General features: G+C 37.2%; 1 protein-coding gene across 2 annotated transcripts in view; it reads right to left on the bottom strand.

Annotated features, from left to right (window-relative positions):
* Window positions 1-13,660, bottom strand: part of phlpp2 (PH domain and leucine rich repeat protein phosphatase 2) — a 213,412-nt gene that overhangs the window by 118,457 nt on the left and 81,295 nt on the right. For both annotated transcript variants that reach the window (XR_007935807.1, XM_028809782.2), the window contains exon 3: window positions 12,183-12,316. Coding sequence is in view for 1 of the 2 variants with exons in the window: in XM_028809782.2 (XP_028665615.2) it covers window positions 12,183-12,316 (134 nt within the window). In the remaining variant the exon portion in view is untranslated. The remainder of the gene's footprint in view (window positions 1-12,182; window positions 12,317-13,660) is intronic.

The following is a 13,660-nucleotide window of genomic DNA, read 5'->3' as shown; positions in this document are numbered from 1 at the left end:
CTATTATTTATGAATATTATCACTAATACATTATTTAAAGTGTAACTTAACTCCTGCTTGTCTTTTACTGCACCTAATTGCCTGAAGTTATACATGTAGAAGGGAAGGTGGGGAGAAGTTATATGGTACAATACCTTATAAACAGTGGTAAGTCTATGATATTTGAGGAATTCTGACAAAGGCTACATATTAATAATACAAAAGGGGAAAGTAGAGTTATATATTGTATATTGTATTGTAATGTATTACTCTACCAAGACAAAACACTACCATTAAGGATATCATTGTTATTTGACCTTCAAACACAGTGTAGAATATGCCAGTACAACTGTGGAGACTTAAGTATATTATTAGTCAATATAGATGTACATTTTCTTTGGTTTGTTTTTACATAATTTTTCTTCATTTTCGCAAAGATGTTTTGAAAGGTAATATTAAAGTCCAGTTGGGCTTGCTTGTTTAATGGGAAACCAGAACAATTGGGAAGAACAGATCTTTGAATTCTTATTTTTTATTGTCAATGTTTTTATTGTAGTCTATACTGTATACATTTTTAAGGACCCTGTGTATTTAAAAGGCATGTGCAATATATATTTATTTCTTGTTCTGTTCTTCTTATTTTACTATTTTGCAAAGTACTTCAGTTGATTAAAATGATCTTATAAAAAGAAATACCACAGTAAAACTATCCATTGTTAACCTATTAAATTGGGCCAACAGAAGCACCTTGATTGGATTCAATCTGAAAAGTATATGAACATGGATTATATGGTGATATATACTGTAGCTGTGATTATTTCAATTATATCGTGATACACACTTTTGATTATACCACTGTAGGAATGGGGAGAGATTTAACTTGGTTAATTAATTATCTGTCTTCCCTTCAGCAATGCCAGTAATTAATTAAATAATTCAGCAAGACTCCTGGTGTACTCTTTCTCTTTGTGACATGGTCTTTTTTCTGTGCTGTGCAGTGCACTTGCCCCATTGTTTCTCTTGCTGGAAGATTTGTTGAGCAATGTTTTCTGTGCAACACACCATCTGTACCATCCTAACCCGGCTGTCTCAAGGGTGAGATGTGTTGTTAGTTGTAGCCTTCTCAAAAGTTTTCTTTGCAAATTCCTACAAAAAAAGTCTCTCTTTACTATGTTCGTTTCTCTTCTGTGTGAGTTCATAATTCTCTGTCAATTCGTATAAAGCTCCAATAAATGTCTCTGTTCTCACCGAGCTCGTGTTTGTACTGGTAAAAATATGCTCTTTTATGAATAATGTTTGCTTTTGGGATGAAGAACTGATTAGACTTTGACAGTACAACATCGTAACATTTTTATTAGCCTCTGTTTCAAAAGTAAATGAATGAAAAGTTACTTTTTACTTCTCTATCCATTGAATAAATTAGTGTGATGACATGAACATCTCTCTTTTCTTTGTTTAACTTTGCGGCCATTCTATACATCATGAATCTTTGGTGCCATGCCAGCCAGTCGGCCAGAAGTGTGAAGTTGATGTTTTCTGCAGGGTTAAACTTTGACACTCTGTTCTTACTTTCTCTTCTTCATGAGGTACTTCTGACACCATGTAATGATCGTTTACAGGCTCCCAAGTGTTACTTTATTGATCGGCTCAATAAACATAACAACAGCATACAATGCTTTTCATTCTACTCTCTCTAATAATTTTCTCTCATATATCCAATCACTCTGTCATGCCCCTATATAAGGATATCCAGTACGTAACATCCAGATACACATTTCACAAACTGTCACTCATTTTAGTTCCTTGCATGACAGAAACAACTTCTTAAGTAATTTATTAAAAATGGAAGATTCTGTGTCAGCAAATTGACAGGAAAGAGCATTTGCTTCTAAACTCTTATTTCCAGCCAATTAAGAAAGTACAAAATTACAATTGCTGAGGAACAATGTTAGTCTTGTCTGTCTGGCATTCAACTATTTTAGTGTTTTCAAATACATTTAATTTATATGGTCTGTTAAGATCACAAAAGGAATGTTTTGCACCCTCCAACTGGTTATATCATTCCTCAAGGAATAGTTTTAATCCTAGAATACATTATAATTCTGTTCAGGCACTGTGAATTAAAAAAAAAAATGAACAAAGGTGTAATTTTCCTGCATTCACTTCCAAATCAAATGGCTTGGTGCACGTGTAAATAATTACTTCAAGTTGTTAAAGACTTCTTAGGTATCAGGTCTCTAGCATCATTTTTGAGATGATTTCTTAGTTAAGGCAGAGATGGGGGCTACGACTGAACTAAAACCCTTAATAAACCTTCTATACTAATTGTTAATACCTATAAACCTTCAAACCTGTTAAAGAATGGACTTTTCAGTTTTCAATAACTTGGACCTTAGTTGAGACCATACTAAGACATGTTGGACAATAATTCCACTGATGATCTGTCAAATTCAATTTTCTCCGACTTTATCTATAATTGATTCATCTAGATTCTAGGCAGAACCTCATGAATAACCTGAATATGTGTAAGAAAATCATTTCAAAAGATTGGACCATACTTAGCTCTACACTTTAATTTTTAATCTAATGATAATGGCGAAAGACCAAAATTAAATTTCACTTATCCCAACTTGCAACCACTGCTAACATTTTAAACAATACAGCCCTATCACATTAAAATATCAGTATGGAATGGTCCGTACAGCACTTACATGTAAATACACTTTAGTTAAAGAGCAGGTAATCACTGACAGAAGATTTTACAATATACTACAACCGATTGTACTGTAAAATAATACAGAATCAAGTAATTTAACTTATACATTTATTATGTACATAAATAAATGTTAAAATATTATAAATGGGAAATTGAATCAAATTAACAACTTCAATAATATTTAATTTTAAACTAAACATGTTAGGATATAGCAGGTTGGAAAATGATTGTTTGACTGACTGACTAAACATGTTGGGTCAAATTAAGTGAAAAAGCTGCAAAGACAAACAGTGGCTGGATGTTACTGTTCATTAAGATTTTTATAGAACTAGGTCTGTGTGTATTAATATATTTCCCTTTGTCATCAACAATATGCACTGATAGGACAAACAAGCTATCATCTATCTTTACTTACAAATTTCTTTGTGCATGCATGTATGTGTACAGGTATATTTAAAAAAACTTCTCATGCAAAGGTTTTGTTACTCAATAGGCCTGGTTGTGTGACTAAATAGAGCAGGCAGTAAGTATCCCAGATAAATGAAACAATTTCTAAGTCTGTTATTATTGAACATAGGTCAAACTGTTTTTGAAGGCAAGTCCTGGACCAAACTGGACCAAAAACAAGAGGCTTGCAGTCTGTAACAAGTCAAACATGATGCAACTTGTTTGAAGAAAATATGCTGGACTTTCTAGTTTTGCTTTTTACCTGCTTATATTGACTATGTTTCAAATTTTGGCCCCTTCCTATTTAAACACCTGCCATAAACCTCTACAATAGTATATATACAGATTTGTGTTTTGCCATTTTATGTTAGATTAAGCTTACAAATGCGACACTTAAAACATGATGTGCAACTAGAACCTTTTCAGCAGCGAGCATATTTTGATTGTAAAGGTAGAAGTTTACTAGTTTAATAGTGGGCAAAGCTAGCAAAAATAATTGCTAAATCAGTATTCAAACATCCATCCATCCATTTTCCAACCCGCTATATCCTAACTACAGGGTCACGGGGGTCTGCTGGAGCCAGTCCCAGCCAACAAAGGGCACAAGGCGGGAAACAAACCCCGGGCAGGGCACCAACCCACCGCAGGGCACGCACACACACACACACACAAACACCAAGCACACACTAGGGACAATGTAGAATCGCCAATGCACCTGACCTGCATGTCTTTGGACTGTGGGAAGAAACTGGAGCACCTGGAGGAAACCCACACAGACATGGGGAGAACATGCAAACTCCATGCAGGGAGGACCCGGGAAGTGAACCCGGGTCTCCTAACTGCAAGGCAGCAGCGCTACCCACTGCGCCACTGTGCCGCCCCAGTATTCAAACAGCTAATCCTTAATTATTCCTTTAAGTGGGCTGAGTTCAGTGTGGGAATCTATACCTTTTTACACCAAGCAAATGAAAGAATTACCACCTTTGGTTTGTCAGTACCACTACAACCCATGAGATCTGAACATCTTTATTGTACCATATATAATACTGGAAAATCTACAGGTATTTTAAGAGGTAAGTCTTACTTTTTAACATTTACCTAATAAAGCACAGAGAAGCATGCAGAGACTTCAGAGACATTCAACGTACAACTATATCTTTACACATTATCGATAAAAGTAAGTAACGCTGCTGCATCCCACATAAGGAAACTAACGATAACTGATTTTCAAGCCTGTCATGTAACTGCATGGTTCAAAATAGCAGTCATTATGAGAGAAAATGCTTTGGATTTCTTTTAGTTTTTCCTGAATTACACAAAAAATAAATACTATAAATATACACTACTATTTCTACAAAAATAATATCCTTTGTTGGAAAATCAGACTGCTGTAGCAAAAATGGAAAGTAACTAGAGCAAATTAAAAAAAAAATTCCATTAACCAGAATGTATTCAATACTGGCTGACTATCAGGTAAACTATAAGGAAAGAATAAAAGGTGACAATCTGTTCTGAGCTAAATGTGCAATGATGTGACACACAATAAGATCATTCAACAAAAGTAGTATACAGTCATGATTTTATGCTGCTGAATTACAAATAAAAACTGAAATAAGCAAATAAAAATGCATTTCACACCACTCTGCAATTATATATATACTGCCAAATACAACCTGATGCTGCTCTTGAGTCTTTTCCTTCAAAAGCACATTGAAGTGCATAATATTTAATAATGATAATCATCTATTAAATATAATATATTTTACACTCTGTTACCACCTATTGAAACTAAGCTGTCCCTATAATATTCAGAAGTGTCAGCCTCTTCCCAGATGATGCATATATAAATATAGATACATGCACATTTCTAAGAAAAATGTTAATAATTCAGTTCATTACACTGGAAATATTCAGCAAAAAATCATATGACCGATCCTAATTTTAAGGAAGCAACTAAATTTTCACTTAGTTTATAAATGGTTGTTTATAATAAATTCTTATATTAATGTTCATAGCTATATGAGCATTTTTAACAGCCATGTGACTAGCCAAGTGACATGGTAAAAATCAGGTCACAGTTTGTATCAGTTAGTGATGACTCACTGAAGCACATTACATAAAATGAAATGCCAGCAAAATATATACAACAAAGATGCATGCCCTCTTCTCTAATCACATTTTCTAAAGGTTGATGTGTAATTCTTGCAGAATAACATGCATTTTTTTTCCTGCCAAAATATTTCAGAATGCTTGGACAAACAATGTAAAAATCACAGTTTTGCATTCTATTATTTATTGGAAATAGGTATATTGAGTAAACACTATTCAGAATTCCACAAGGTAAAATTACCTCTATTTTAAAATGGAGTTTATAAAGAAATAATACATTCAAAAGAGAAATAAACAGCAAACTTTAATTAACATTGTCCAAATTTATGTCTGTTCCCAGGGAGGCACAGAGACCTGTAAAGTGTTTTGCTCCTCTGCTGCTTACCTCTTACTACTTTCACTACTATTTTCACTTACATATTTTGATATATTGTTATAATATGTTTTAATTCCTTATTTCATATTATTATTTTTTGTCTACCTTAAAATTTAAGTTAAATTTAATATATGTTTTTTGAGGAGAAAAGAATACACACAGTATAGGTCAGTGGTTCTCAAACTGTAACAAAAAAGGGGGGCGCGAAGATGTGAAAAAAAGAAAACAAGAATCGAAAATATGAAAAATACATCTATTGAAACCAAAACAAATTAACTTAAACTACATTCTGATACTAGAAAAATAAATATAGAGTTAGATAAATGTCGATAAAAGTTAAGTAGGTATAATAAAACATGCATCTATGATATATCATTAATTAAAAAAGAACAAATTGGTATTAGTGGGCTCCTTTCAAAAAAAACGTTAGGGGGGCGCGATTAAAACTGTTATGAAAACTTGGGTCGCAAATACTTAAAGGTTGAGAAACGCTGGTATAGACGATAGTGTTTTCTGTTCTGACAAGAAGACAAAATAAACTGTATTTGACATTGAGGTTCGCTTAAAGTACACTTGGTAATGCTTTCTAGCTAACTAATTCCATCTCACTGTGCTTTCCATACTTTATTTTAAAGCTCCCAATAATTTTATATTCTCTCTATAGGCAACATTACATTTTTAACTTAAACTATTCTTCTACGATCAAAGACTCATTTTTACAATTTCTCATCTTAGGAGAATCAAAAATGGTTAGCATGTAGATGTCTATAGATAGAACATTATTTGTCCCCGGAAGGATATTTGGCTTTTTACAGAAGCTCTTTAGATAGATAGATAGATAGATAGATAGATAGATAGATAGATAGATAGATAGATAGATAGATAGATAGATAGATAGATAGATAGATAGATAGATAGATAGATAGATAGATAGATAGATGAAAGTACTCATTGTTATTGTGTCAGATAGAGGATGTACAGAATTGTTCATAATGGCACTAAGTTTTGTTTTAACTTTCTCCTTTGCTACTACCTCCAGGGGGTCCAGAGTGTGTCCTATAATATTATGCAGTCCCTGTAGATGTTTGTTTGTTTCCATATTAATGCTGCAAGACTACTATTGTCTGTCATATTGGGATCTGGAGACTATTTGGGAAATTGGGTAAACCGAGGTCACAGTCAAATCTATAGAACCTGCTTAAGGTGCATTACCCTGTTGGAAGTATCAATTGGAAAAAAAAACTTAAGACTGTAGCCATTAAATAATAAAATAATAAATTTATCAACAATGCGTGTTAAGCATAGCACTCCTCTCGTTATTACTCTACTGCTGTTATAAAGGCAAAAGGCAGGATAGATTAATATATTCATGCTATTTATATCAAATTCTGACACTACTATCTGCATTTGTGCAGCAAAAAATTAGATTTGTCATATCAGACAACATTTTTTAATCTTCAATGACCTAGATTTGGTGATCATGATGGACTAGCGCCCTGTCCAGGGACTATTCCTGCTTTGCACCTGATGCTTACTCGGATAGGCTGCAGATTCCCTCCAACCCTGCTCTGGATAAGCAGGTTTAGAAAATGGATTGATAGATGGAGGGATGTGCCCACTTTAGCCTTCCTATTGTTAGATGAGAAAAATGCAACTCAAAGTGGCCTTCTGCTGGCACAGTCCTAATGCTTTAAGGTAGCAATCTGTGTTCAGAGATAACTTTTTACATACCACTGTTGTTAGAGTATTTCCAGCTTTTATAATATATTAAAAATGGCCATTTTCCTCTGACATCTTTCATTGACAAGGTGTTTTTGACCCAAAGAACCGTGGATCTGTTTTTGTTTGTTGCATCATCCTCTATGTACCATAGAGACTGTAATGTATGAAAACCTCAAACCAGCAGCTGTTCCTGAGATGCTAGATTTAGGCATTTAACAGTCACACCTCAGCACGTATATCTTGATGTTTATCGAGAATGGTTAGGCGCATACTGGTGTTCAAATGCGGTATTCCATTTTGATGGTGTCTGATGGTGCCTTTGCTCCCATCAATCTCTTGGTAGGCAATACATTGTAATAGTAATAGTTAAGTTGGTGCGTACATTTATGCATTACCTATGTTTGTTTTTTTTTTGTTTTTTTTTACTAACTTTCCTTTCAATAGTGGTTGCAGGAGAATTGCCCCAGAAGTTAGGGGTAGGGTTTTACATATATATACAGGCAGTCCCTGGGTTACGTACGAGATAGGGACTGTAGGTTTGTTCTTAAGTTGAATTTGTGTGTAAGTCGGAACAGGTACATTATTTTAATAAATGCTATTGTTGACCGACTGTAACCAAGTGCTCTGCCAATGAATGATGGAGTTTCACCTCTCTGACCTTTTTATTATTTCTACTTTATTATCCATGTGATGGTTTTTCTCTTCTTTACTGTGTCACCAGCACTTGCATCAGATTTGTGTTTCAGAGACATTGTTGAAGGGTGAAGACAAAAGGTTAAGATGAGCTCTACTGCACAGCACTGTACAGCTATCACAGCAGGAAAGCACCCCTCCGTCAGCACATCTGGTGTACTGACAAGAGACAACTTCCTGCTACGTACGTAACAGTACAAGCAGGCTTCCTATTGAGAATGAATGAAGGAGGCGAGGAGTGGTTCACCACCCACCCACCACACAGTCACCTCCACTTGCATACAGTATGCTGCCTGCAGCGTCCACCCACTGAGAACGAACAGGGTGCAGCCAAAGGCGGGTAGTGAATCTCCCACCACCACCCCCATTCAACAGGCAGCCACCCAAGGCACAATACAATGCTGGCCCCCGCCACCCCATTTACCCTCAATGGCCTTCCGTTCAGCCACAACCAGGTCACCGCTTGCAGCATCACCAGCCGGCCACTAAGAACGAACGGGGCAGCCATTCGAGGGACACTGCAAGGCTGTGTGGTGGGCGGGCAGTGAAACGCCCCCCTCTGCCCCATCTAGTCTCTGTCCAGTCAGGAGCAGTAGCTGCGGCCGTGCACCCAGCTGCCCTCTGAGAATGAATGGGGGAGCCGCCCGAGTGACACTACACTGTGCAAGCAGCGAAATAGCCCCCCCCTCCAGCCACCACTTGCAGCGTCCCCAGGCCGAAGATGACGGAGCGGCAGTTACTGAGGAGCCTGCGTCGTGTCCCCCAGACAGATGAAGGAGGAGCTGCGGCCCCGTTCGTAAGTCATATGTCGGATGTCCATAACTTGGGGACTACCTGTGTGTGTATATATATATATATATATATATATATATATATATATATATATATATATATATATATATATATATATATATACAGTAATCCCTCCTCCATCGCAGGGGTTGCGTTCCAGAGCCACCCGCGAAATAAGAAAATCCGCGAAGTAGAAACCATATGTTTATATGGTTATTTTTATATTGTCATGCTTGGGTCACAGATTTGCGCAGAAACACAGGAGGTTGTAGAGAGACAGGAACATTATTCAAACACTGCAAACAAACATTTGTCTCTTTTTCAAAAGTTTAAACTGTGCTACATGACAAGACAGAGATGACAGTTCTGTCTCACAATTAAAAGAATGCACACATATCTTCCTCTTCAAAGGAGTGCGTGTCAGGAGCACAGAATGTCACATAGATAGAGAAAACAATCTCTAGCAAACAAATCAATAGGGCTGTTTGGCTTTTAAGTATGCGAAGCACTGCGGCACAAAGCTGTTGAAGGCGGCAGCTCACACCCCCCTCCGTCAGGAGCAGACAAAGAGAGAGAGAGAGACAGAGTTTGTTTTTCAGTCAAAAATCAATACGTGCCCTTCGAGCTTTTTAAGTATGCGAAGCACCGTGCAGCATGTCGTTTCAGGAAGCAGCTGCACAAAAGATAGCAACGTGAAGATAATCTTTCAGCATTTTTAGACGAGCGTCCGTATCGTCTAGGTGTGCGAACAGCCCCCCTGCTCAATCCCCCTACGTCAGGATCAGAGAAAGTCAGCCAAGAGAGAGAGAAAAGTAAGCAATCTAGCTTCTCAGCCATCTGCCAATAGCATCCCTTGTATGAAATCAACTGGGCAAACCAACTGAGGAAGCATGTACCAGAAATTAAAAGACCCATTGTCTGCAGAAATCCGCGAACCAGCAAAAAAATCCGCGATATATATTTAAATATGCTTACATATAAAATCCGCGATGGAGTGAAGCCGCGAAAGGCGAAGCGCGATATAGCGAGGGATCACTGTATATATATATATATATATATAATGGACACTAGAGGGCACTGTTGCTCCTCCAACCCAACCGACAGACGTGCAGGACACAGGATAAAAGCACTAGGAATTAATTTATTTCTTTTTTTTTCCTTCTGCAGTGCATTCTAGTCATAACATCCACAAATAAACAGGCAAACAAATAATCAGCCACAATAATTCTCTCTTTCTTTTCTTTTTCCTCCTCCGCACCTCTCAGCAAGCATTGTCCACCTCCTCCCGACTCAGGCTCCCTGGCTGGGTCAACGGCGGTCCTTTATATATTGTTCAACCTGGAAGTGCTTCTGGTTTTCCGTCCACATGACCTGCTACCACTTCCAGGTCAGGTGAGAACCTTGTCTCCCATCATTCCTTCCACAGCATCGGCTGCGATACCAAACTCCAAGCACCATGGAGCCCTGCGGGAATTCGGGGCACCACTACACTGCAGGGAACCTGCCATCTTGGGGGAGGCAGTGCCTTAAAGAAGCAAATTTAGTGCCTCCGGCCATCCGTTACATATATATATATATATATTTATACACACACTCATATACACACACACACAGACACATTTACTGAACAAATTATTAGGAACACTGCATTAATACTGGGTAAGGCCTGCTTGTGATCTCAAAACAGCCTCAATTCTTTGTTGCATGGATTCCACAAGATTTGGAAAGTCTGGTCCATGTTGATATGATTGCCTCATTCAATTTCTGCAAATTTGTCATCTGCACATTCATGATGAATCTCACTGTTCTCCCACAACCCAAAGGTATTCTGCTGGATTCAGATTTGGTGACTGGGAAGGCCAATAAAGAACAATGAACTCATTGTCATGTTCACGAAATGAAAGAGATGACTTCTGCTTTGTCACATGGTGCATTATCGTGCTGGAAGTAGCCATTTGAAAAAGGAGTAAATTGTGGCCATGAAGGGATGCATATGATCAGCAATGGTACTCAGTCAAATAGGCTGTGGCTTTGAAGCAATGATTGAATAGTATTAACAGACCAAAAGTGTGCCAAGAAAACATTCTCCACACCATTAAACCACCATCATCCTGGACTTTTTGACACAAGGTAGTTTAGGTACATGGATTCATGTGGTTAGCACCAAATTCTGACACTACCGTCTGTATGCCTCAGCAGAAACAAAGATTCACCAGACCAGGCTACATTTTTCAGTCTTTAGCTGTCCAGTTTTGTTGAGCCTGTCCACAGCCTTAGCATTCTGTTCTTGGATGACAGGAGTGTAATCCAATGTGGTCTTCTGCTGTAGTAGCCCATCCGCCTCATGGTTCAACATGGTGTGCATTCTGAGACGCTTTTCTGCTCACCATGGTTGCACAGACTGATTATATGAGTTATCATTGCTTTTCTGTCAGCTCAAACTAGTGTGGCTATTTTCCTCTGACCTCTCTCATCAAGAAGGTGTTTCCATCCACAGAACTGCTGCTTACTGGATGCTTTTTACACCATTCTGAGTAACCTCTAGAGACTGTTGTGCATGAAAATCACAAGAGATGAGCTTTTCCAGAAACACTCAAACCAGAATGTGACATGGTAGAAATCACTGAGCTCACATTTTTCCTCATTATGGTGTTAGATGTGAATATTAACTGAAGCTCCTGACCTGTATCTGCATTATTTTATGCACAGTTCCACTGCCACATGTTTACCTGCATAGTTTACTGCAAGGATGAGCAGTTGTACAAGTGTTCTTAATAATTACACATGCACACACAAAAATACTGGTGGATAAAGAGTTTACAAAGATGTAAAAAAGATGTATGAATATGTAATTCATATACTACTATACCTGTCAGAAAAAAAGTATTACAGTATTATGTAGTCTGCAGCTCTGCAAACATTAGCTTCCTGTGTTTACATGACAATTCTCATGATACTGTTCAAATCAAGACCCTGTAGTCAAAGGCCCACAATGACACTGGAGCTTAAAAAACTGTTACTTTGTCTCTCCTCAATGATAGGTTACACGTTTTGTTTTGTTTTTTTTTTTTTTTGGTGGCTCTGGGTTGATGGCAGGAACTGTATTGTTTAAATTTGTTTTTTCTTACATAGCATCTTCACCAACCATTCAGCACGCAAATGTGTTGAGCTACTTCATATCAGAACACATGTCACTGATTTTTGTCTGAACCAAATCTTCCAGATCTCCAGATAACAGATAATGTGCAGTCCTTATTTGTTTTAATATTAATTCATTTGTATCATTTTCCCTTCACCAAAATGAACATTGTCTGAAAATCTAAACTGACTGATAGAAATACAACTTACCACTGTAGAAGCGGATCATGCAGCTAAAATCAGAATTGGCAGCTTCTTTTTGTATGCACGCTGGTTCCTCATAGCCTATGGCAGACAGGTAATCATAAAAGATTTGTAGTGGCCGCTCAGAATTATCTAACCTCCTAAAATGAACACAAAATAGGTAAATGTTAATACTTCTATTCAAGCATGAAAACTGCTAGAAAAGCAAAAATACTATAAATAAAACTGATAATGTACTAGTATTTACAATTCTGTTCCAGAAGCATTTTATCCTTGGTATCTTTTCAAGAAGCCAATAATATACTGCTTTCTTACACATTTTATTTATTTACTAGGTGGCACTGTGGCAGAGTAGTTAATGTAGCTTTCTAACAAATTCTGCACCTTGCTTTCTTATCCCACATCTAGTCATTGTGTGTTTTGAGACTCCATATTCTTTCCAAGTTGCAGGGTCATTATGCATGGATTTTCATTCTCAATCCATAGACTGTCTTTTCAGACCAGGCTACTCAAAACGTGCTATATAGGAGACTAGTAGCATGTCTAATGCCATTTCCTGTCTTGAGCCCAATATTCTCAGGACAGGCTTCATCCTCAGTGACCGTATGCTGAATTAAGAGTATTTGAAAATGCTGTTATTTTATTTACTTGTTCACATACAGCATCTTTGTACCCTTGTACAACATAAATGCCCTGATTTGCTTTTTTTTTACATCTGTAATAATGACAAATACTGTTTTAAGTATTTGTTATTATGGTTTAAATATCTAAATGTCTGGATTATTTTTAGACATTTAGACAATTAAAACTTTATAAAATCTCTTTCACTAGTTTCTAAACTGATAACATAAATCTAAACAAATACAGGGCTGTTCAAAATGAAAGAGCAGATTTCAAAAATGTATTTCAAACAAACTGTATAAGACTGAAACACATTCTGCACATCACTGCATAGAAGAAAGTTCAAAGTTTAAAAGCCCGCCTAAAAGTACCAGTGAATACCACCGAGTGCTGTTTCTAGTTTATATTATAGTAGCATTTCCACTTGGAGGTCTGGCGCTACCTGAACGACACCATTCCAGGATGATGGACTGGAAGAGGTGGACAATAAGATCTTGCTCATAATCTATGGCCTCTCAGGTCTCCAGACCTTACCCCCTGCAATTTTTATCTATGGGGGTACATTAAAGAAAGAGTGTTTGTTCCATCAATGCCTGCTAGACTTCAAAATTTGCGACATCGAATTGAGGAAGCTGTGAATTCAGTAACTAGGGACCAGTTGACTCATGTGTGGCACGAAATGGTCTACCGTTTTGATGTCTGTCGCGCTACACATGGTGCTCATGGTGAGGGCATGCAACCTCAAGGACCGTAGGATCAAATTTTGAACTTTCCTCTATCCAGTGATGTGCGGAATGTGTTTCTGTTTTATACAGTTTGTTTGAAATACATTTTTGAAATCTGATCTTTCATTTTGAATAGCC

Source organism: Erpetoichthys calabaricus, chromosome 9 (genome assembly GCF_900747795.2).
Source record: "Erpetoichthys calabaricus chromosome 9, fErpCal1.3, whole genome shotgun sequence".
NCBI lineage: Eukaryota > Metazoa > Chordata > Cladistia > Polypteriformes > Polypteridae > Erpetoichthys > Erpetoichthys calabaricus.
Note: the sequence above shows the minus strand (reverse complement) of the source record. Positions and strands in the feature narration are given on the sequence as shown.